This window comes from Myotis lucifugus, unplaced genomic scaffold (genome assembly GCF_000147115.1).
Source record: "Myotis lucifugus unplaced genomic scaffold, Myoluc2.0 scaffold_11, whole genome shotgun sequence".
Classification (NCBI taxonomy): Eukaryota; Metazoa; Chordata; class Mammalia; order Chiroptera; family Vespertilionidae; genus Myotis; species Myotis lucifugus.
This window is the reverse complement of record NW_005871059.1, coordinates 15503884-15526516: the sequence shown is the minus strand read 5'-3', so window position 1 is coordinate 15526516 and position 22633 is coordinate 15503884. Positions and strand designations below refer to the sequence as shown.

At 39.3% G+C, this 22633-nt stretch overlaps 1 protein-coding gene and 1 non-coding gene across 13 annotated transcripts in view; both read right to left on the bottom strand.

Annotated features, from left to right (window-relative positions):
* MED23 (mediator complex subunit 23) overlaps positions 1–18051 on the bottom strand; it is a 56485-nt gene extending 38434 nt beyond the window's left edge. For 2 of the 12 annotated variants that reach the window (XR_002828140.1, XR_002828139.1), the window contains exons 1-11: positions 17415–18049; positions 17070–17101; positions 16816–16903; positions 13801–13925; positions 12314–12425; positions 10448–10546; positions 9598–9699; positions 8865–8934; positions 7116–7228; positions 5485–5580; positions 4931–4948 (exon numbers count right to left, since the gene is read on the bottom strand). Coding sequence is in view for 10 of the 12 variants with exons in the window: in XM_023750269.1 (XP_023606037.1) it covers positions 4931–4948; positions 5485–5580; positions 7116–7228; positions 8865–8934; positions 9598–9699; positions 10448–10546; positions 12314–12425; positions 13801–13925; positions 16816–16903; positions 17070–17101; positions 17415–17462 (903 nt within the window). In the remaining 2 variants the exon portion in view is untranslated. Of the gene's footprint in view, positions 1–4930; positions 4949–5484; positions 5581–7115; positions 7229–8864; positions 8935–9597; positions 9702–10447; positions 10547–12313; positions 12426–13800; positions 13926–16815; positions 16904–17069; positions 17102–17414 lie in introns of those variants that run through there. The other 10 variants (XM_014451920.2, XM_023750268.1, XM_023750269.1 and 7 more) reach the window with 9 other exon arrangements.
* A 205-nt stretch (positions 18052–18256) lies between these two features.
* Positions 18257–18460, bottom strand: LOC111825030. The gene has a single exon (XR_002828144.1). It is a non-coding gene; the product is annotated as a small nucleolar RNA SNORA73 family (small nucleolar RNA).
* Between the last annotated feature and the right edge of the window lie 4173 nt (positions 18461–22633).

Below are 22633 nucleotides of genomic sequence, written 5' to 3'. Positions count from 1 at the left end.
ACAGCAGAGTATAAAATTTTGTTATTTATCCTTTGAAAGAAGTTAATTTAAAAGGCATATGAAATGGGGATAGCAGTATTAATTTTGCAATCTAACTCAAAATATGAAAACCCTGGATTTCCAGGAATCAGATATTGTGATAAGAAAGCCAAGACATGTGTGAATTTACTTTAAAGTAACCACCACAAGTTTACTCTAACTTTATATACAGAGGTATATATAAATAGCTGCCAGACTACTCAATATTTGTTTTTCAATGTGTGTCACTGATTCTGATACTGAAATGGAAACTTCCTCTGCAAAAAATTGGTCTCAAAGTTCATCTCTGCTCTTTTAGAAGTCAAACATAATGCAGCTTTAATTGTAAATTAGACTATTTTAAATTCTAAAACAAGAAAAAGAACTGAGTTTAAACACTAAAAATGAAAATGCAACTTCCCTTTCTAGAGGCAAAATGATTTACGCATTTTAAAGTGATTTAAAAATATATACTTTTACCAAAAGATATATGTTAGCCATACTTTATGCATTTTCATATTTCCTTTGTAAAATATATAATATGGCTTAATAGCCAGGCAATTAGATGCCTTTCTAGTGAATACAATTACTAATATACATGCTTTCCTTCTAAACTTTAGATGTAATTGTTCGTCTTTTGCCATGAAAAAGGGATATGATTTCTTTAAATTTAGGGGGAAAAATGCAAAATGGGGACGAATTTGGAAAAAAACAAAACATAATGAATAGCATCCCCTCTTTTGCATGCTCTTTGCCAGCTCCAAACTTGTAAAGCTTCAAGATAGCTGCACTTTCTTAAAGCATGCAAGTAAAACATACGTCTTTCCAAAACATTAAGCATCAATGGTTGTTTCATATTTTTTTCCAAAAACACAATGCCATGTTCACAGTTCAACCACATTACAGTTTTACAAAGAGCAATAGTAACACCACCAGTTGAGACTACAGTACTTTTCCTCCAAATGTAATTATCATTATGAAGCAGAGCAAAGTGCAACGGACAACACTACAAACTATTTCTTAAATCAGCATGCAAAACTACTGTGTACAGGGCTTGAAATTCACTAGTTCTGCCAACCACCAACAACCTAAGAAATGTGTCAGACAACACAAATTTAGAGTGAGGTCATTCAAAGTATACAAGAGTCAGAAAAATTTGTGAAAAGAAGTAAAGCCATTATTTCCAGTAGGAATTTTTCCATTAGTGGTGGGAATTTGCTTCTAGTTTGGAAACTAACCAATTTGTCACCTATTCCTCCATCCATGATGGTCTTTCATCAATCTGCTTTAGGAAAAAAGAGAAAACTAAATAAAATTGGTTTTAGCATCTGAATCATTCAGGAGTTAACCTTTTTAATATGAGCTATTTCTTTTTTTAAAAAAAACTGGATTTTTACCTATATATTTTAGGGGTGTAGTGATGGTCATACAGTTAATGATTTAAGGAGAAAAACCAAAAATATTAAGATTTTGACAAAGAAGGAAATTTAGTTGAAGCTGATGATATTTCCATATATACCACGACTCAAGATGAGATCCAAATTTTCTGTAAAGAATTAAATCACTCAGGAATCTCTATGGTGCCTAACTGCCCCAGTGATGAGGGTGGCAGAACATCTCTCAGGATTAACTCTATATTTCCCAGGTATTTTTGATTAAAGCCAAGGATATTTCTCAAACCAAGTTTAGGGATAGCTTAAACATGTTTGTTTACTTGCCAATTTTAATAATGCCCCCCCCCCCCCCAATCTGTGCTACTACTTTAGAATAGAAGTTTGGCTTTTGTTTTCAATTACTAAGGTAAGTACTCTAAAATTAAGACTCTCCATCACATAGATTATTTTACAAAGTAGAACAAATGAAAATTTGCAAAGCAGTTAAATAATCTGTAAATAAAGGTTAATTATCAGTCACTACGCTATAGTAATTCTGTAAGCCAATGGACACTATGTGTATGGTTACTCATAACTTTTCTGAAACTTTTATAAATTTAAGTCTTCATTATATAAGCATATAAGTTGAATTAGTTTACATTATTTCTATATGCATATTTTAACCTCTTTTAACAACATGAATCTAAATTCAATATTTTAACAATTCACATTCTGCATAATAGCTCAAATTATATTGGAACATTTTAAATTTTCCGATCTTATTAAAAAGCTGAAGCATTGAGAAACATTAACAGTAACCCTTACCCATGCCCCTGATTCTTTTCCATCATGACTTCAAATGGCAAATGATAAGGCTTTTTTCAGTCTTAAACATATTCTAGCTAAGTAACCTCTAACATGTTTATATAACAGTTCTGGTACAGCTTTTGTGGTGAAATTTTAACATGTACTTAGGTGGACTTAATTAACTTTAAATAATTATTTCAGTGCTAGAAAACAAATTTTATTTAATCCTCAGCCCATAATATTTTTTCCATTGATTTTCAGAGAGAGTGGAAAGGAGAGGGGAAGAGAGAGAGACAGAGAGAGAGAGAGAGAGAGAGAGAGAGAGAGAGAGAAACATGGATGTAGAGAGACATTAATTGATTGCCTCCTGCACGCGCCCCTACCGGGGCCGGAGTTTGAACCTGCAACCCAGATACCTGCCCTTGACTGGAATTGAACCCACGACCATTCCATGCGCAGACCGATGCTCTAACCAGTGAGCAATGCTGGTTAGAGATAGAAAACAATGGACCAGCTGGGAAAAAAATACCCTTTTGTATGTCATTTATTCTCTGCCAATAAGAACTGAAGCGCTGTGCCAGTTAATACCACTTTAATGGTGCCTTTCAAAGATAAACAGTGATTAGTCTAGTACTTCACTGTCTCAGGGTAGCAAGAGTTCATACATCACCACACAAGAACTTGAGTAGCATATGGTTTGTAATGCTCTTATTCAGTAGAAAGAACACAAACTCGTGTAAACACGCAAAACAGTATTCTTCCACTGTGAACATTCCACTTTGCTGGTCACAGAACTGGGCTATTTATGACCTTCTAAATGTGACCAATTTTAAGATAAAATATAGCCCAATTCCTACTGGAAAATGCAATATAGACAGCTCTTTAAAGGTTTCAAGCTTTCATTAATTACTGCATTGCTAGAGAAAGGACAAGAAAGTACAGTGCAGGATATAGTTTTGTAATGATAAAAGACGTGGTAAGATAACTTGCTTATTTTTAATCATATGCTTCTTATACTGTGTGTTCTTATTTTCTTTACTTTCCAGATGGTGAAAATAACATATAAGTCAATTCAGCACATATCTTCCATCTACAAGTTCACTCACTACAGTTTTCTACAAAACAACTACTGATGAATCGTAAAGTTTTGACAATGTTTACACTTCAGTGGGACCAATAATAATAATGTTCTGTCAGCATTTCCATTATAAACTTTATTTTTTATGGATTTATGTCTTAGTCATAAACTTTTTTTAGGTTGAAACTTGTTATTAAAATGATTGGATCAGAGATACTCTTCTCTGAGTTGTTTTGTCAATTTTTGGTTTGAGAAGAACTGCCCCCCAAAAGAAAGCAGCAAATGATAGCTAAGGCTATCTGGGGGAGGGTACTTGCAGCTCAAATGACCACTGGTATATTTATCCACCAACTGTAAAAAAATTGAGTTGTTGGATTTAAAGTTCATTGCAAAAATTAGTTTTAAGAAGCAGCATAAAGCATTCTTTCAAAGTTAACTAAATACTTACCTCTAATTCAAGTGAAAGTTGATCAGAATTAATGACTGTGTATTTAAAGTGTTAAATTGACAAACTGATTATTTGAGGTAACTGTCATATACTGTGAAGCAGTTTCACTTTTCACATGTACAAAGGCTTGTTCAAACAAGGAAACTTGGTAAATTTTTCAGAAGAAAAAACTTAAATAAGAGAGATACTGCTACCAGGGTGAGGTTTGGCATGCAAAGTTTCAACACTGAGCAAGTTTTATGGCCAAGCTATATGTCCTTAAAAATAGGGCTTTATAAATGGAAGCACTGGCACAACCTTCACTATAGTATTGCAAACAGTAACGCTATTTTATATAGCCTAGACAAGAACGTCTTTTTAAAAGAAAAAAGCTGGTCTATTTTAATGTTGGGCTCAAAAATGTTTAACAAAAATAATTGGAACCACTATTTTGCTTAAAGTCTCCAAGGTGAAAAGTCCGGGAACAGACTTGGGACTGCATAAAAGTTTGATTTATAAAGTTTGGCCACAGTGTCCTTCTCCCGCCTTAGGTGAGCGTCAGCTGAGAGGAGCTCGCTCTAGGAGGACACATCTGGCAGAGACTGACAAGAAGGGTGTTTGTCAGGCAGGTGTGGGGTCACCTAAGAGTGTGACATTTCTTAGTCAATCCCCATGTTTCCAAAAAAATCCTTCTCTGTATAAGGTTTACCACTCCAACTTTTAAAAGTAACATATCTCTATTAAAGTGCTTTTTCTCTGTTTTGTTTTTAATTTTTCTTTTTTAAGACAAAGCAACATAAGTATTTTTATTGATGTTGTTATTTATTTATGTTTTAAAAGTCTGGAAAGATAAAGGCCACCACAAATCTTTCCATCTCTAAAAATTCCACCAGGCTCGCTTCAGCCCTAAAGTATGAAAAACAGTAAAATGGAGTGGGGAGAAAAACAACCCATCAAAAAAGTGACAGGCTTTATTGTGTGCCAGGTGTTGTCTCTTTGTTAAAAAGAAAAAAAAGAAGAAAAAAACCACCAAAAACCAAAACCAAAAACAATCCACCAAAAACAACTCTCATATCCCAAGAAGAATTTGTTTTAGTGGCCTTGGTCTTAGCATGGTCCTGCCAATTTCAAGCCCCGACCATACATGAATTCTCTAAACGGAATCAGTGGCTACAAAGCGGCCAGCGTATCGTTAGTCACAATACAACAGTAAGGTTGTGAACATACCTGAGCAATGTTCAAGGTCTAGAGCATTGGAGGATGGGCAGGACAAGACAGGACAGAACAAAAATAAAGGAAGAAAAAAAGAAAAGACAAAACAGTGACTATGAGGCCAGCCTCAAGGAACCCAGAGTCAGCACAAACCCCCCCACATGTTAAACCACCAAAAACATATCCCACCCCCAAAAAAGTCAGCAATGAGGCCATGCTGAAGATACTATGGGTTATAAAAAAGGACACCCAAACAACAACAAAAATAAAAAATTAGGGTTAAGCCATGTGTAGGTTTCTCTGGCAAAAGGTATACTTGAAACTGGCCTTATAGAAAAAAAAGCAATGCAAAATAAATCAACTTTCAAAATATCTCCTTTTTAATTTAAACATTCTGAAAGCAATATATATATATGATAGGAACAATACATTGTTTAATAAATCATATATTTCTTAAAAATCACCAAATAGTTTTAACTGTTTTGCTCAGTTAGCTATAGCAAAGAAAAGAGAAAAGAATAGTGCGGATTTTACACAGAATTTACTAGGTTTCCATCACAGTACAGTACCTGCTTATTTAAACCTAGCATATTGCAGACCATATCCCTGGAATAAGGCTGCTCCAATACATATCTCAACAAAGCAGTCTGTGGTTCAAACAGATCCTTTAAAGAAAATAAAAAATAATTATTGCTTCAAGATTAAAGTAAATTCAAATAATTTGAAATTGGGATCAAAAAATCCTCTAAAGGCACTTGTTACCTGCACACTGTAGGCAGTATCTAGTAAAAAAAAAAAAAAAAAAATCATAGGATTTTAGTGCTCGTCGCAATTAATCTATTCCATCCCTTATTTGATAAGGCAGAGGGACTTGCCCGAAGTCAGACAGAGTCTAAACTTAAAAAATGACTTCAGCTGGCCACATGAAAGTCTCACGCTTCACTGTAAGGAAAGGATTTCCTGCTCAGAAATCAAATCAAAGAGAAGTGGAGGCAGTTTCCAATCACCTCACACAAGTGATAACAAACACTATTTCCAAATTTGGAGAGGACAAGTGACTTGATAGCACAGGGTTTAAGAGTGTAGGTTCTGGCATCATATTGCCTGAGTTCAAATTCTGGTTCTACCACTTCCTAAACATGGGCCTTAGTCAAGTTACTACCCATTTTGTGTCTCAGTTTCATCACCTGTAGAATGGAGATATTAAGATGATAGTTAAAAATAATAATTTCACAAAGTAAAGTTTTTAGAACACTGCCTGGCACATGGTAAGCACACAATAAATTCATCTGTTTTTGTTATTATTGCTATCATGATGAAAGTGAAAGTAAATTCCATTTAGTTTACCACATTTTCACATTCCAAAATTTTCTGACTAATATGCCAAGAGCTCAGATTGTCACCTTACATTCACTATTTAATCCTCCTTACTTTTGAACAAATTTGCTAGTTACTCTACATATCACTTTTGACATAAAACATGTACATGAACAATATCCAGCCCTCCCCATACCCTGCTCTGTTATCAATCCAACACCCAAAATAATACAATGATCTATCAAATCTCATTACAGAATTATGTTTTTACCTCATTTCATTTCACTAATATTTGTGGATTTTTTTCCCTTTGTTTTCTATTCCACTTGTGTCCCGTCCCCCCTTTTTAAAAATCTAACAAATATGAGGCTCACTCTATAAATTTTAAAGACAATGCAAATTCATTTTTGGTCTTCCCTTTGTGAAGAAGGAATGAAAACAAAGAATCAATTTAAAGTCAGTTTTCTAATTCCAAGTACTTTGCAAGAGGTGGACCACTAGAGCCTAAACACCTGAAATATCACAAACCAGAGTATACTGGAATCACACATTAAACCACACACTATCTTTCATTAAATATTTACTTCTTCGTCCCTGGCTGGGTAGCTCTGTTGGTTGGAGCATTGTCCCGATACACCAAGGTTGTGGGTTTGGTCCTCAAAACCAATAGTTGACAAGAATCAACCAATGAATGCATAAATAAGTGGAACAACAAATCAATGTCTGTCTGTCTCTCTCTCTTTAAAACAAAAATCAATAAATAAAAATTTAAAAAATAAATATTTACTTCTCTAGTCTATGAAGAGATGACAATTTAGCATCACACATATATTACAGGGTGAAGGCTGTTAGGCCAAAAGTTCCATTACATTTAGCAACATACCTTATCATATGGCAGCAGGCCTTTCAAAGGAAAACGAAGAGTTGCAGGATCCAATTTCCATGAATTACACATGGCTCCTGAGTTATTTACAACTGGCAGAAGGCTGCAGCGGCCTGTATGTATTACAAAAAAGGTTTTTAAGTAAGTGTTAACACAATACTGGTCCTTCATTCACTCTACAAATATTTAATGAACATCTGTGCCGAACCAGATGCGGGTTTAAAAAATGTTTGAATTAGATGAAAATTTGGAAATTGTCTTTACTTTTAGTTCAGGTGGCTGGAGACCAATAGGTAAGATTGTGAACATACTGTAGGCCTGAAGGTATCCACAAAGTCTGACACCAATTTGTACAGGCCTTCCAAACTCAAACATGTTGCATTTGTCCAAGTATCTAGGACAGAGGTCAGCAAACTATAATCCATGGGTCAATTCCAGCTTGCTACCTATTTTTGTGAAGTTTAGTCAATTGCACTTCCTATGAGCCTGGTGCTATTCTGCAGACTGAAATACAAAAATAAACTAAATAAATGGTTCACTGCTGCTTCTGCACTGCCAAGGCAGAACTGAGTAGCTGTAACAGATTGAATAGTCCACAGAACCCAAAGTATTCACTGTATCACCATTTACAGAAAAAGTTTGCAGAACTTTCTAGTATAGGGTCAACATGATTGACTTCAAGCATGATGTTCCTAGATGCCTTAGTTGTAGCATATGACTACCAGGACATATATCTAACTGCTTGACGAATCCTGCCACTTGGATGGCTCATGAGTACGACAAGCTCAACAAGTATTAAATTGAACTCATCATCATCCTTCTCAAACCCGCATTATTTCAATAATTCATTAAATGATATAAATATCCACTCAGTTACAAACGCTAGAAGCCTGAGAATCATCTGTATGGTGTTTTTTTCGTTTATTTTTGAATTTCAGTCTGCAGAATAGCCCCGGCTCATAGGAAGTACTATTGGCTAAATAATGGTCTATATTCCCAGACAGACCGAGGCCAACATGATGTCTAGAAATAATTCAGGAATATATATGCGCACTGCAAACACTGCCAAATCACATGCTTATTTTTAAAAGAAAACTCTGAGAATCTAAAAAAACATGAAAAAATAGAAAATAAAATAAGTGAAATAGAGAGCAAAGATGTGAATTGATATGGGCTAAAAGAGCCTGATAGTTTTGTGTATTGTGGACACGAGGGACAGGTCTGTAATGATATTCAGTTGGGTAGAGATTCCACGATGCTTTACTAGCTCTATTCAAAATTCCCTCTAAGCACCAGGATATACATCTACGATGGTTCTGTTCGAAGCTTAGACCCAGTCCAGACATTTGCTCTTCCCTCCCTTCATTCAGCACAAAGTACCTGAAAACAAGTCAAAGGCTAGTAAGCTCTAGAGCAGTGGTTCTCAACCTTCCTAATGCCGTGACCCTTTAATACAGTTCCTCATGTTGTGGTGACAACCAACCATAAAATTATTTTCGTTGCTACTTCATAACTGTAATTTTGCTACTGTTATGAATCATAATGTAAATATCTGATATGCAGGATGTATTTAGGTGACCCCTGTGAAAGGGTCGTTTGACCCCCCCCCAAAGGGGTCGCAACCCACAGGTTGAGAACCGCTGTCCTAGAGTTACAAAATGACAAGCCACCAAGACATGTGTAAGACACTTTGTTCCATAGTCATTCAAAACCACACACTGTTTAGTGTATTTTAAATTACAATCCTACCACAAATGGAGTTTATCCTTGCTGTGGGCCTGAAGGTATCCACAAAGTCTGATACTAGGTTTCCAAGTAACTAAAAACAAAACAAATAAACAAGCAAGTATAAAATCAAGACTGCTCTGAATATAATGATCATTTACATAAAATGAGATAACATGTAAAGGTTTAGTATAAAGCCTGGCACATTGGAATTACTCAAAAGTTGGTGTTCTTTTGCTTCCTTCTAAACAATTACTTACCAGTTCCTCTGCCTCTGAATTAGGCCAAGTGATACCACAATGTCCTTAGCTATCTGATAAAGTTATGTATATTTTACCACGTGATATATAAATTGTGGCAACAGGACAGCAGAGAAATGAAACAGAAAATAATGATACCCAGCCAGTGTGGCACAATGGGCTATGAACCCACTGAATGTCGACCTATGAACCTGGAGGTCATGGTTCAATTCTGGTCAGGGCACGTGCCTGGGTTTCTGGCTCTAACCCCAATAGGGGGCATGCAGGAGGCAGCCAATCAATGATTCTCTCTCATCATTGATGTTTCTGTCTCTCTCCCTCTCCCTTCCTCACTGAATCAATAAAAATATATTTTAAGATATATATATATTGATAAAAAAGACATAGCACCTAAAGATAAAATTAAGCATTTTAAAAATAAGCCCAAAAAAGTAAGATTAACGTAACTATTTTTTATAAAAAATGCTATTAAAAATTTGGGGTAATATCAAATTTACCCAGTGTGGAAGTTTTCCCTCAGGATACAGTTTTCTGATCTCTGTGACTGCAAAATAGGCTGGTAACAAACAGGCATTTCTTTCCAAGATATATGCTATAACCTGAGAAAAATAAAAGGGCAATATTATTATTCTTGACTAGTCCTACAGATGAGCCCTTTAATGCAACAATAACAATATATTAAAAAGTAGACATATTACTTCAGTAATTTATTGGGTTTAAACTACAGCACAAAGGAATTCACTTATATGTGAAGAATCTCTAAAAATGAAGATTAATAAACAATGGAACGACTGCTGATGGTTAGTAAATAACATTGAAAATGCTTTAAATATTATTAGACTCCAATAGGAGAGCAAGAGACCAATGTAACAACTCTTGCAAAAAGCACAATGAACTTTTACGTGGTCCATAGTCTGACATCTTATAATGGTTGGAAGTACTTCAACATCTATATTATTGTTTTTTATAAAACCACGAATTAATCAAAATATAAAAAGTAAAATAGCATCCTTAAAACTAAGTGATTTAAAGTTCCCCAGGAGACTTCCAACCAGGGGAGCAATGGGCAGCAGCTAACATCCCCCCACCCCCTGAACCTGTCTCCAAGGCCCCTTTTCTCTGACTTTCCAATGAGCCGAAGCAGCCCCACCGAGGCTCTATCCTGTTGCTCCTTCTATCCTAAGCCCTCCCTTGTTTCACTGTCCCCAGCTTTAATAAATGTACTCTCAAAAAAAAGTGATTTTTGTAGAAGTAAACAAATGGAACATTCCACAAATTACCATGAGTTTTAAAAGCACAGAACTGCATGTAACTATTTTCTGAGGCTATGATCAAGGTTTAAATTACCTCTCTTGCTGTTAGAAGCTGCTGTACAACAGCTGAGCTCACTGTATTGGGAATTGTCAAGATTTTCTCCAAAATCACTTTTAAGAGATCTCGAACACCCTGATAGAAGAAAAAATCCATAGGTTAAAATTGAGTAATGTCCCCCCTGTGCCAAACATCTAAAGGTTTCAAGATTACACACTAATAAAAAAGTTCCCTTCAAAACCACATCTCAATTCTTCGAGAGCTAATATTCAAGTCCCTAACATTAACCCAAGAGATAAGTCATGCTCCAAAATAGAATTCTAAAGAATGCCTTGTCATATCAATCAACAATGAAAGTTACTAATAAATAAAAATTAAACTTTCCACACTCTGCTAAACTTGTTTGAGCTTCAGAACAGAAGTGTGTGATCAAAAAAAGCTTGATTTGGGTTTACAGACAGAAATATATTTGAATAGAACTTGAAAATAATCTGAAAATATGAACAAAAATATTAACTTTCTGGTAGATGACCCTTTCTGCTCACTCCCTTTGGCATTTCTAACTTTATTCTCCATTCTCATCCATCACATACTCCTTCAAATTTACCCTACAAGGTTTTTCTGTTAATCATTCATCCCCTTGCTTATACTATTACAAATTGCATTATTTCAGAGCAGAATCTGATACACAGAGAAGAAATTTCATTCAATATGCATTTACTGAACATAAACTATGTGACGAATCTTGTAAAAAAGATAGAGAAAATATAAAAATGAGAGAAATCAGAAACCATTATAAAGCGCAGTATAAATAAAAAGTAAAAACTGCACATTAACCTGCTAAGGAAACTGAAATAAGGAGAAAAATAACCAGAAAAAACTTCTTAGAATAAATTTTGTATTAAATCATAATTCAAATAAATAATTATCAACTAACTCATTTTAGATTACAGAAAATAGAGAAATAAAGCACAGGGTCAGGTGCTGATAATTCTTTCAAAAAGAAAAATAACAGCCTTGGCCAATGTGGATAAATGGTTAGAGCATTGGCCAGCGAACCAAAGGATCTTGGGTTCAATTCCCCCATTAAGAGCACATACCTGGTTTGCAGGTTTTATCCCCGTCCCATTCGGGGCGTGTGCAGGAGGCAACCAATTGATGTCTCTCTCCCTTCCTTCTCCTCCCCTTCCTTCTCCCTCCCTCCCTTTCTTCCACTCTAAAAACAAACAAAAAAAAACAAAAACGAAAAGAAAAAAACTCAATGGGAAAAATACCCTTGGGTGAGAATTAACAATAAAAAATAAATAAAATGTTGTGTTCCTCCTCACTAGCATGGTAAAGAATTTAAAAAAAAAGGGGGGGGGGAATAACAAAAATGGCTTGAATGAAGCAGAATAGCTTTTGCAGCTATTGAAATACTGCAATATGAGACACATTTAGAAAGTATATGCTGCTGTTTTTGGGTAAGAGCAGAGCGCGAAAGATACTAATTAAGTTAGGACACCTGTGCAAGGAAGGTCAAGGTAAAGGTGAAGTAGGGCTTGCTCCCTCCATCAGTTGATGTCTACATCCCTTCTCAGTTCCACACACCGATCCTCTGTGCTTTCATTTGAAAAAGGCCCCAAATTCATAAGATCTGTGGCATGAAGAAACTCAAAGTCTGCTTGGCAACTTCCTGACTCATCATAAAAACATATTAGCCACCTGCATTTTTATGTTGGGGAGTGCAGGGAGCTGAGGGAAACATTTTAAATCCTTTTAGGAAATACACAACACAAAATAAGTTTTGTAAATGCTTCCACTTAATTTCTCCCATCTGAAATTAAGATATCTACAACTGAAAAATTAATCTTGCCTGATAGCGGTTACTTTTTATAATTAGTTAAAAAAAAAAATACCTTCCTTATAATCCACTCCACCAATTATTTTCCGAACCAGTTTAAAAGTTAGGGCCCAAAGTTGTGTTCTTTCCCATTCAAGAGTATCAGTGTTTATCAGGGATTCACAAACCATCCTAGGAAAGAAACCAACAACATTCCAATTAGACAGAATTTTACAAGTTCTCTAGTAGCCAAGGTCTGTACACTCTGGCTACTATATTTGTCACAGTAAGTATTTTTCATAAAAGCGTGTTATTATTCAAGCACACTTTTGAAAAGTATGTATAGTATTTTATAGATTTTACTTGTATGAAAGAATAAACACAAAGCAGAACTAAATAGTTCTCTACATTTTTACTGGAAAGAAATCTAAACATAGATGGTTAAACGTTTACCATCTATCAGCTTGTGGCGGATTGTATTTTTCCAAGATGGCTGCAACAAGATTTTGGATCCTTATGTTCTTCTGAAATGTGAGATTGATATTCTGCCTGGGAGAAGTTGGAGGAGAGTCTACCTCCTCTTCCCTTAAATCTGGACAGGCCTCAGACCATGGCAAAAGGATTCTGTATGACTTCCAAAGCAAGACGATACGGCTTTGGCCTGGCCCTCTTTTGAATGCTTGCTCTTACAGTCCACCATGCTTTGAGAAAGTCCAGGTCACACAGAGAGGGCATGTGCAGGCTCCAGCCAACAGACCCAACTGAGGTCCCAGATTATAGCCCGGCATCAATCACCAGACATACGAATGGAGAAGCCTTTGTCATGACTGCAGTCCTAGCTACCATCTGACTGTAAGAATGAGACTCTGAGAAAAAACTGCCTCGTAAGCCCAATCAACCACCATGAGTGTTAGTAATGATTATTACTGTTTAGAGGATGGTGTTTAAGTGCAGCAAATGTTAACTAGAACAAGCTCATTAGAGTGAGTGATTTTAACCCCTGAGCTGAAAGGCAAAGCCAGTCTGTTTTTGAGCCTCTAACTTTACAATTCTAAGAATACTGTACCCTAGCCCTGGCTGGGTAGCTCATTGGCTAGAGCATCATCCACTATGCCAAGGTTTGAATTTGATCCCAGGTCAGGATACATACAAGAATTAACCAATGAATGCATAAATAAGTGGAACAAAAAGAATACTGTATCCTAGAAACTAAAACCTGCGGTATTATGAAGGATTGTTTGTTTTTGTTCTTTTTAATTTTAATTTATGATTTAGAGAGAGGAAAGGAGAGAGAGACTGGGAGAAATATCAATTTGTTGTTCTACTTATTTATGTATTCACTGGTTGATTCTTTTATGTGCCGTGATGGGGGATTGAACCCCACAACCCTGGCATAGCGGGACAATGCTCTAACCGAGCCACCTGGCCAGGGTTTAAGGATTGCTTATTGAACCTAACTTCCTACTTCATTTCCTTATCCTTTTACAACAACAATCTCGATCAATTTCCAAACATTAATAAAAAAATAATAATTCTTTGGATTGCTTACACCCACCAATAAACATACCTGGGTGGAAGAAGACCAGTCTCAACTGCCATTGCTAAGCAGTCATAAAGAAAAGAAATTCTTTTAGGACTATGCTGGCCATGAATGAATTTAACGATCCACTGGATGCACTGTACATGAGATTCCTGGAAAATTAGAAAATGATTATATTTTAAGTCTAAAGTTATATCTTGTAACTAACAAACAACTAATACTACACACCTGAGAGTACTGCATATTAAGACTATGAATGAGATACATTCATTGATAAAGACAATTTAAAAAAAAAATCAGACTTAGCATTTCAGTTATATTAAGCATAAAACCTTACAGTTATATACATTAAAATTCCCACCATTTTTATTTCATGGGACCTCTAAAAGGAGTAAGATATCATTAACATATTTGTGGTTAACAGAAAACTCTAATCCTATCTAATAATAGACAAACATGGCAATTAACCGTACCTCCGACATCCTTCCCATTGGTTAATCAGGGCAATATGCAAATTAACTGCCAACCAAGATGGCGGCCGGCAGCCAGGCAGCTGAAGCGAACAGGAGGCTTGCTTGCTCCAGTGATGGAGGAAGCCAAGGTTCCCCGCCTGCTGCTGCCGGCCTCTGAGCTGCACTCTACGCAACAATGTTGCAATTACAGAAGCTAAACAAACCCCAGAGACCTGCTTTCAGCCAGCCGGGCCTCAGAGCTGGAGCTGCAACAGTGTTTCAATTATAGAAGCCAAACAAACCCAGATACCTGCTTTCAGCAGCCGAGGTCTCAGAGCTGGAGCCGAGCCTCAGAGCTAAAGCTGGCTCTCAGTTCCAATGACAGCCATAGAAGGTAAATAAATCCCAGAATAAAAAAGAAAAAAGAAAAAAAGGAGAGGTTGGGAGCTTCAGTCACCCGCCAGCCTGAAAACGGCCCTCAGCCCCTCACCCAGACTGGCCAGGCACCCCAGTGGGAACCCCGACCCTGAAAGGGGTGTGACCAGCTGCAAACAGCCCTCATCCCCTCATCCAGGCTGGCCAGGCACTCAAGCGGGACCCCCACCCTGATCCGGGACACCCTTCAGGGCAAACCAGCCAGCCCCCACCCGTGCACCAGGCCTCTATCCTATATAGTAGCAGGGTAATATGCAAACTGACCCTAACAGCAGAAGGACTGGGAATGACTGGTCACTATGACACAGACTGACCACTAGGGGGCAGACACTCAATGCAGGAGCTGCCCTCTGGTGGTCAGGGCGCTCTCACATGGGAGGAGCTCTGCTCAGCCACAAGCCAGGCTGATAGCTGCCAGTACAGCAGTGGTGGTGGGAGCTTCTCCTGCCTCCTCAGCAGCGCTAAGGATGTCCGACTGCAGTTTAGGCCTCTCCCGCTGGCAAGTGGACATCCCCCAAGGGCTGCTGGGCTGCCAGAGGAATGTCTGATTGCCATCTTTGGGGCCCATTCCCCCGGGGAGCGGGACATAAGCCAGCAGGAGATCCTCCCCCGAGGGATTCCAGCCCGTGGGGGGGCCCCAGGCCGGGTTGAGGGCCCCCCCCCTCCCCCCCGAGGGCCCAAATTTTTGTGCACCGGCCCTTTTGTACCGATTATAAGCAGTAACCTCTTTAATGGCAAATAGAATTTTTCCTTTCCCTGGGGGGGGGGGGGGGGGGGGGCAAGGGGGAAAACCATTATGGGTTAATACATCAGCCTCATGAAATTTAGTGTAAATCTAATCCCTAAGAGCCAAAAAATGAATCCAATAACATAGCAAATTTCTGGATTCATATAGCTTTCAATCTGATACAGAAATGAAGTGCGATATCAAAGTCTGTCTTCTAGGATATCCTCAAGAATCGCCTATGTCCTGTTCCTCTGCACTACCACTGTCCCTCATACATACTTCTACTGTTGAATATATGCTGATTTAGAAATATCTATTTTCTTCCTGGCTCCCCCGTAGAATATAATCTTCTTGAAGACAAGGGCCATACCTTAACCTCATACAAGTAAATATACCCTCTAAATATAGTTCCAAGAATTTGTTCTGTGTCTGTATATAATATTATTCATTTTGCATTGTTTAAGGTAGGAAAGATAAGAAGCAACTTCAATGTCAGTTAGTAGGAGACTGGTTAAATAAAGGAAGGTACAGCCATAACATAGAATATTATGCTGTAAGAAAGGAGGGCAGAAAATTTAACTTTTAGTGGACTGCTGTAGAATTACTTTCTTAAGCAGAATTTTTAAGGGGGAAAAAAGCAAGGTGGGAATGAACTGTGTACATAGTATATGACCAGTCTGTAAAAATGATTCTACATGCACAAAATACTTCTAGAAGGAAACAAACTGAGCACACTGGTTGCAGAGAGAACACTTTAAAAAAATGAATGTACTGCCACTATGTGATCCATGTCTGAGTAGCAAGTCTTACCACCAGCACCTCAACTGCACACATTTCCCTACCGATAAGGACCCATGAGAAGAAAAGGCACTACTGGAACACACTCTTAAAGGACTACATATTTTGCCTTTTTCAGGGATACATTTCCTGGTGACTGTTCTTTGTTACTAAGTGTTACTATTCTTTTCCTCGCTTTTCTTATATCTTTATGTCCTTATTATAAAAGCATGCATCCTGATTGTGGCATTGCTGTATCTTTACTATACATTAGTGGTAGCTTCATTATACTGTGCCAATTGTTTTGTTTAGAAAATGTATGACATTTTTAACCTTTATAATCCCTAAAACGGCTGTTTTCAAAGGCACCAAATAAATCAGAACGGGGTGGAAATGGTGTTATCTAGTCTAACACGGGGCCGGTTTTTAACATCTCACGCTGCGTTGTCATCACCTTGGCTTCCCAAGATACAGCTTCTCCACTGGACGAACACAAACTGGAACAAGTGGGAGCCAGAACGGACAAATAAAAGCTGATGACAATGTTATCTCTCCCTTCCCGGAAAAACCCCAACACCAACATCAAAGTAAATGTAAAAAAAACAAAAGAAGAAGAAGAAGAAGGGGTCAAAAATCGTCAGCAGTACTCACCGGAGGAAGCCCACCCCAGAACTGTCTGAAGGCCCCCAGACAGCTGAGTAGTTTTGTCTTCTCATCTTCAGGAGTGTTCATAAACATCCTAGGAACAAAAACCACAGTGCTGACCACCCGTCTGAAAAAGGTGATTCAACATAAGTGATTCCGCTACAACAGTGGGTCTGACAAACCTGCCAGGCGAAAACTACGCAAAACCTTGCAGATACGATCACGTAAAACACACAAGAATCTGCCATGCAGATACTCACCCCGAGAAAGCCTCTTCTATAATTTCCGTTCTCTGTAGAACAAACAAACAAAAGAAAACGCTGTGGATTAAATTTAAAAGAATGCAGAGGAGGGGCCTCCTCGAGCAAACGACTGAGGGTAACGCGGCGAGTCCTCCTCCCGAGCCGCGGCCGAGCGGACCCCGCCCGTCACCGCGGGCGCGGGGGTCCCAGGACCCGGAACCGCTCCGCAGTTTGAGGATCGCGGGCCCCGCACGCCAGCACCGCCTCGCCGCCAGGGCGCGGTGGGGAGCGGTGGGGGGGCCGCTTCCGGGACCCGCCGCCCCCGGCGCCGCCGTCGCCCGGGTCCCTGGCCCTGCCACTCACCACCACCTCCTCGAAAATGCTCTGGAGCTGCGTCTCCATCTGCACCATCGCCCCGCCTCCCGCGGGCGCCCGGCTCGCGGCCCGGGATGCGGCCCGAGCTCCGGCCACGGACCCGCAGAGGAGCGGAGACGCCGCGGGAATCCGCGGGGAGACGGGCTCGCTTTCCACTCCCGCGCTCGGCGGAATCCCTCCTGGGGCCCAGCCAACCACTGGGGCCGGAACGGAAGCGCCGGGAAGTGCCTGGTGTTCCCTGATCACCAAACGCCCAGAAACCAGGGCGCCAGCAGATGGTTCCGCCGGAGGGGAAGGGCGGCTCGCGAGCTAGACCCAAGCGCCCCCCAGTGGAGCCTCGAACCTAAATCATGCCAAGGTGTTGTGGGCTGAGGCCGCCCCCTCCTGGCCGGAGCGGGAATTGCTCGTAGAGCCTACTTTTGCCCGGATGGGCTCCAACACTGCCTGCAGAAGGAGCAGCACCCCTTAAGCTGATTGTACTGTTTGATAAGCTGTAATCCTTCCATCCTTGTTAAATAATGATCCCTGCACTATAATTGTGTGATCAAAGACAGCCTTTTGGGAAGGTGGGTGGGAGGTGATCAACCAAGGAACTTGTATGCATACAGGCATGATCCATGGACAAAGACAATAGGGTGGTAAAGGCCTGGGGGGAGGAGGGCAGGGGTGGGCTAGAGGGGTCAATGGGGGGACATAGGTAATACTTTCAACAATAAAGAGTTATTTAAAAAAACAACATGAAACAATAAATATTTTTTAAAAGACAAAGACAGCCTTTAAAAATATTATTTATTTATCTTTATAAACATTTATCTTTAATTTTTTATACTAGATATTTCCTGCATGGATGTGTCTCCTCAGCCATTGTCCACATGACTCTGAAAAGCTGAAGGAATAAGCAGGCGCAGACTCAAGGCCGGCTTTCTCTCCAACGCTGTGGAAAGGGCAGTACATCCGGGGCAGAGCCCTATGTTCCCCTAGGCCACCTGGGCAGAGCCCTGGGGAGACTGACCTCCCAGGGGTACCCACGTTGGACAGCCTTTCTATTCTCTAGGCCAGGGCTAACTAGGACCTGACAAATGCTCAATCATATTACCCGTGATTTTCACCTCACAACCCCTCTTGCTTGATCCCTGAGTCAGCCAACCATTGAAATTTCAGTTGCCCCCACTAATCAGAAAACAAACGATGTTAGTTTATTAACTAGGGTTAGTCTTGTTAACCCTAGAAACCCATCTCTGACCAACAACTCCTTTTAACTTTTGCCTTTGTAAACTGTCGTATCCCCTCCATTTTGGAATGTATTCTTGGTTTGCATTAAGGGCAAATCATTATCTGAATAAGCTCTCTTTAATTTTTTAAAATTGATTTCAGAGAGGAAGGAAGAGGGAGAAAGAGAGAGATAGAAACATTAATGATGAGAGAATCATTGATCGGCTGCCTCTTGCACGCTCCCACCTGGGATCGAGCCCGAAACCCAGGCATGTGCCCTGACTAGGTATTGAACCATGACCTCCTGGTTCATAGGTCAACACTCAACTACTGAGCCATACTGGCCAGGCTAATTTGTTTTCTAAATATAGCCTCAGACTTTTGTTTACAGTGGATATTTATTTTATTTTCAATTTGTAACTATTTTGAGTAAAGTTGTTATGAACATTCTCAACCAAGTCTTCTGTGGACATGTTCTCTTTTCTGTTGGGTAAACACCTAGGAGCAGAATTTTTGGGTCAAATGATAAGTATATGTTTAACTTTATAAGAAATTGTCAAACAGTTCTTCAAAGTTACCATTTTTACATTCTAATGCTACTAATATGTGAGAGTTCCAATTGTTCCACATCATTGTCCACAACTGGTGTCAATCTTTACACTTGAGTCTTTCTACTGGATATACATTTCCCTAGTGACTAATGATGTAGATATTTTTAGATGTATACCTTATAAGCTATTCAGATACCTTTTGTGAAAAGCCTGTTCAAGACTTTTACTCACTGTTCATCAGGTTAATAAGGTGGTTTCTTATGCTCTTATTTATTTGTAGGAATCCTATATAATAAAAGGCTAATATGCAAATTGACCGAATGGCAGAACGACTGTTGGTGGTCAGTGCGCTCTCACAGGGGGGAGCACCACTCAGCCAGAAGCTGGGCTCATGGCTGGCGAGTGCAGCGGCTGTGGCAGGAGCCTCTTCCACTTCTGCAGCAGCACTAAGGATGTCCAACTGATGGCTTAGGCCCGCTTCCCTGAAGGTGCCCAGACTGCAAGAGGGTGCAGGCCAGGCTGAGGGACCCCCCACCTCCAAGTGCAAGAATCTCATGCACCAGGCCTCTAGTACTTATATATTGTCAACACAAGTATGTCCAAATCTAGATTTTTCTTTGTTTCAGTCATTTTATTATTTTTTGTAGAGTTTTTATAAAAATTTATTTGAGTGAAACAGAGGATATACCTGGAAGCAAGATCTAAACAGAAATAAATGCTTCAGAAAGCCTAACTGGTTTGGCTCAGTGGATAGAGAGCATCACATTGAAGGGTCCTGGGTCAATTCTGGTCAAGGACACATGCCCAAGTTGTGGGCTTGATCCCCAGTAGGGGGCATGCAGGAAGCAGCCAATCAATTATTCTCTCTTCATTGATGTATCAATCCCTCTCCTTCTCCCTTTCTCTCTGAAATCAATAAATATATATATATATATATTTTTTTTTAAATATACTTTATTGATTTTTTACAGAGAGGAAGGGAGAGGGATAGAGAGCTAGAAACATCGACGAGAACGAAACATCGATCAGCTGCCTCCTGCACACCTCCTACTGGGGATGTGCCCGCAACCAAGGTACATGTTCTTGACCGGAATTGAACCTGGGACCCTTCAGTCTGCAGGCTGACACTCTATCCAGTGAGCCAAACTGGTTAGGGCTAAAAATATATTTTTAAAAAATGCTTCAGAGAGTAATAGTTTGCAGTTTCTTTTATGCATTTGAACTTAAGGAGGAATCAGGGTGGAGGGGGTCAGTGGGGGGAAAAAGGGGCACATCTGTAATACTTTTAACAATAAAAATAAATTTAAAAAAAGAAAGAAATTAAGTAGGGAAGGTATGAAAGATTACCAGAATGTGGAGAAAGCAAGGCTGGGGAATCTGGTGACAGAATAGTTAAGATTATGTGCTCTCTTGAGAGTGGTCACCCTTCAGAAGGACGGGTCTGCATTAGTGGTCACATATTAGAATAAGGTCCGAAAAAAGATATTTCCATGGTGTGTCAGTCTACAGAAACAATGGTCAGGGCTTGCTTGAGGCAAAGATAAGCCTCTAACTAAAGAAATGGTATGTCTGGGGCATTACTCTCCACCATGACATGCCCAGTTAAGAATGTATGATCAGATCACCCTGTGAGCTTTCTTTTCATGAACCCCTTTTTTTCATCCACAATAGTCTGTACTGTATACGTCTTGTATTAGATATATGTATGGGGAATGCTTTCTCCCTGTCATGGCTTGCTTTTTCATTTCTTTAATGATATCTTTGATTAGTAGAAATTTTTAATTTTGATAAAGTACAATTTACTATTTTAAAACTTTATGGTTATTTTAATAGCCTCTGAAAATGGTAGAATAAATGGACATATTGAATGAATAAATATTGAAATTGTAAACAAAGCCGTAGATAGATAGTATGATGGATGCTATGTTCTCAACCGATAAGAAGTTGTCTTATAAAATCATCAATAAAATGAAAATCCTGTTGGCCTGTGGACTGAAGGGTATGGGTTCCATTCTGGTCAAGGGCACGTACCTCGGTTACAGACTCCTACCCAACCCGGGCCCTGGTCAGGTCTCCTGCAGGAGGCAACCAATTGATGTGTTTCTCTCACATTGATATTTCTCTCTCTTTCCCTCTCTCTTCCGCTCTCTCTAAAAAATCAATGGAAAAATATACCCAGGTGAGCATTTAAATAAATAAATAAATAAATAAATACTGCTGAAATTGTGGAGAATGCAGCCAAAACAGTAATAAACAATGAACGCTTAAAAGAAAAAAAGAAAAAGGGAAAAAAATGTTACCTCTTAAGGTACTGTTATGGGCTGACTTGTTTCCCCCAAATTCAGATGTTGAATTCCTAACCCTCAGCACCCCTGAATGTGACTGTATTTGGAAACAGAGTCTTTAAAAAAGGTCATTAAGTTAAAATGAAGTCATTAGGGTGGACCCGAATCTAACTAATATGGCCGGGGTCTTTATGAGAAGAGAAAGACTGTGACAGAGACAACCATGTGAAAACAAAATGGCCAGGTGCAAATCAAGCTTAGAGGCCTTGGAAGAAACCAACCCTTGATCCTGGACTTCTAGCCTCTAGAACTGTAAGAAAATGAATTTGTGTAATTTGTGTAGCCACCTGGTCTTGGACACCTTATTATGGCAACCCTAGAAAATCACTGTCAGTACCTGTCCGAATCTCCTCAGAAAAGTTTATTATTGTCTCCACCATTCCCTGGCACTTCATTAATATCACTAGTATCGCCCAAATCACATGATATTATGGTTTAAAATGCCTGTTTCTTCTACCAGACTAAAGCTGTTTAGAGTAGATACAGAAAATGAACATTTTTAAAAAACATACGTTTCTTTATTTCAGAGAGGAAGAGAGAGAGAAACATCAATGATGAGAGACAAGTATTGATTGGCTGCCTCCTGCACGCCCCTTGCAGGACATCCCCCTACTGGGGATCCAGCCACAATCGAACCCAGGCCCCTTTAGTCCACAGGCCAACGCTCTATCCATGGAGCCAAACCGGTCAGGGCAGAAATTGAACATTTTTGCAAGCCATGCTCATCAATCTCCCTGTAGGTTTTTTCTGCCTTTTCCTCATGATGGGTCCTTTTTTGTAGTTGGCCACCTGCCTACCCAACCCTCCTATGTTATTTGAGATCTCCGTGCTTTGATGGACTCCTTCCTGCTTCTGGACCTGAGCCTAGTCTCTGCCTCACCTCCACCACCACCCTCAGTGTGTCTAGTTCCTCTGAACTTTCCTAGCTGGCTTGTCCAACTCCCACCTAGCTCTAGTGCTCAAACCAGGAAGGGCAGGTTTATGAGACTTAAGGAAGCAGATGTTGGCAGCCCCTGGGGCTTTTCTCAGACAGTGATGAGTGAGTTCTCAATGCTTTTAGAAAAGTTTCTTGAATTCAGTGGACACAGGAACATGGTAG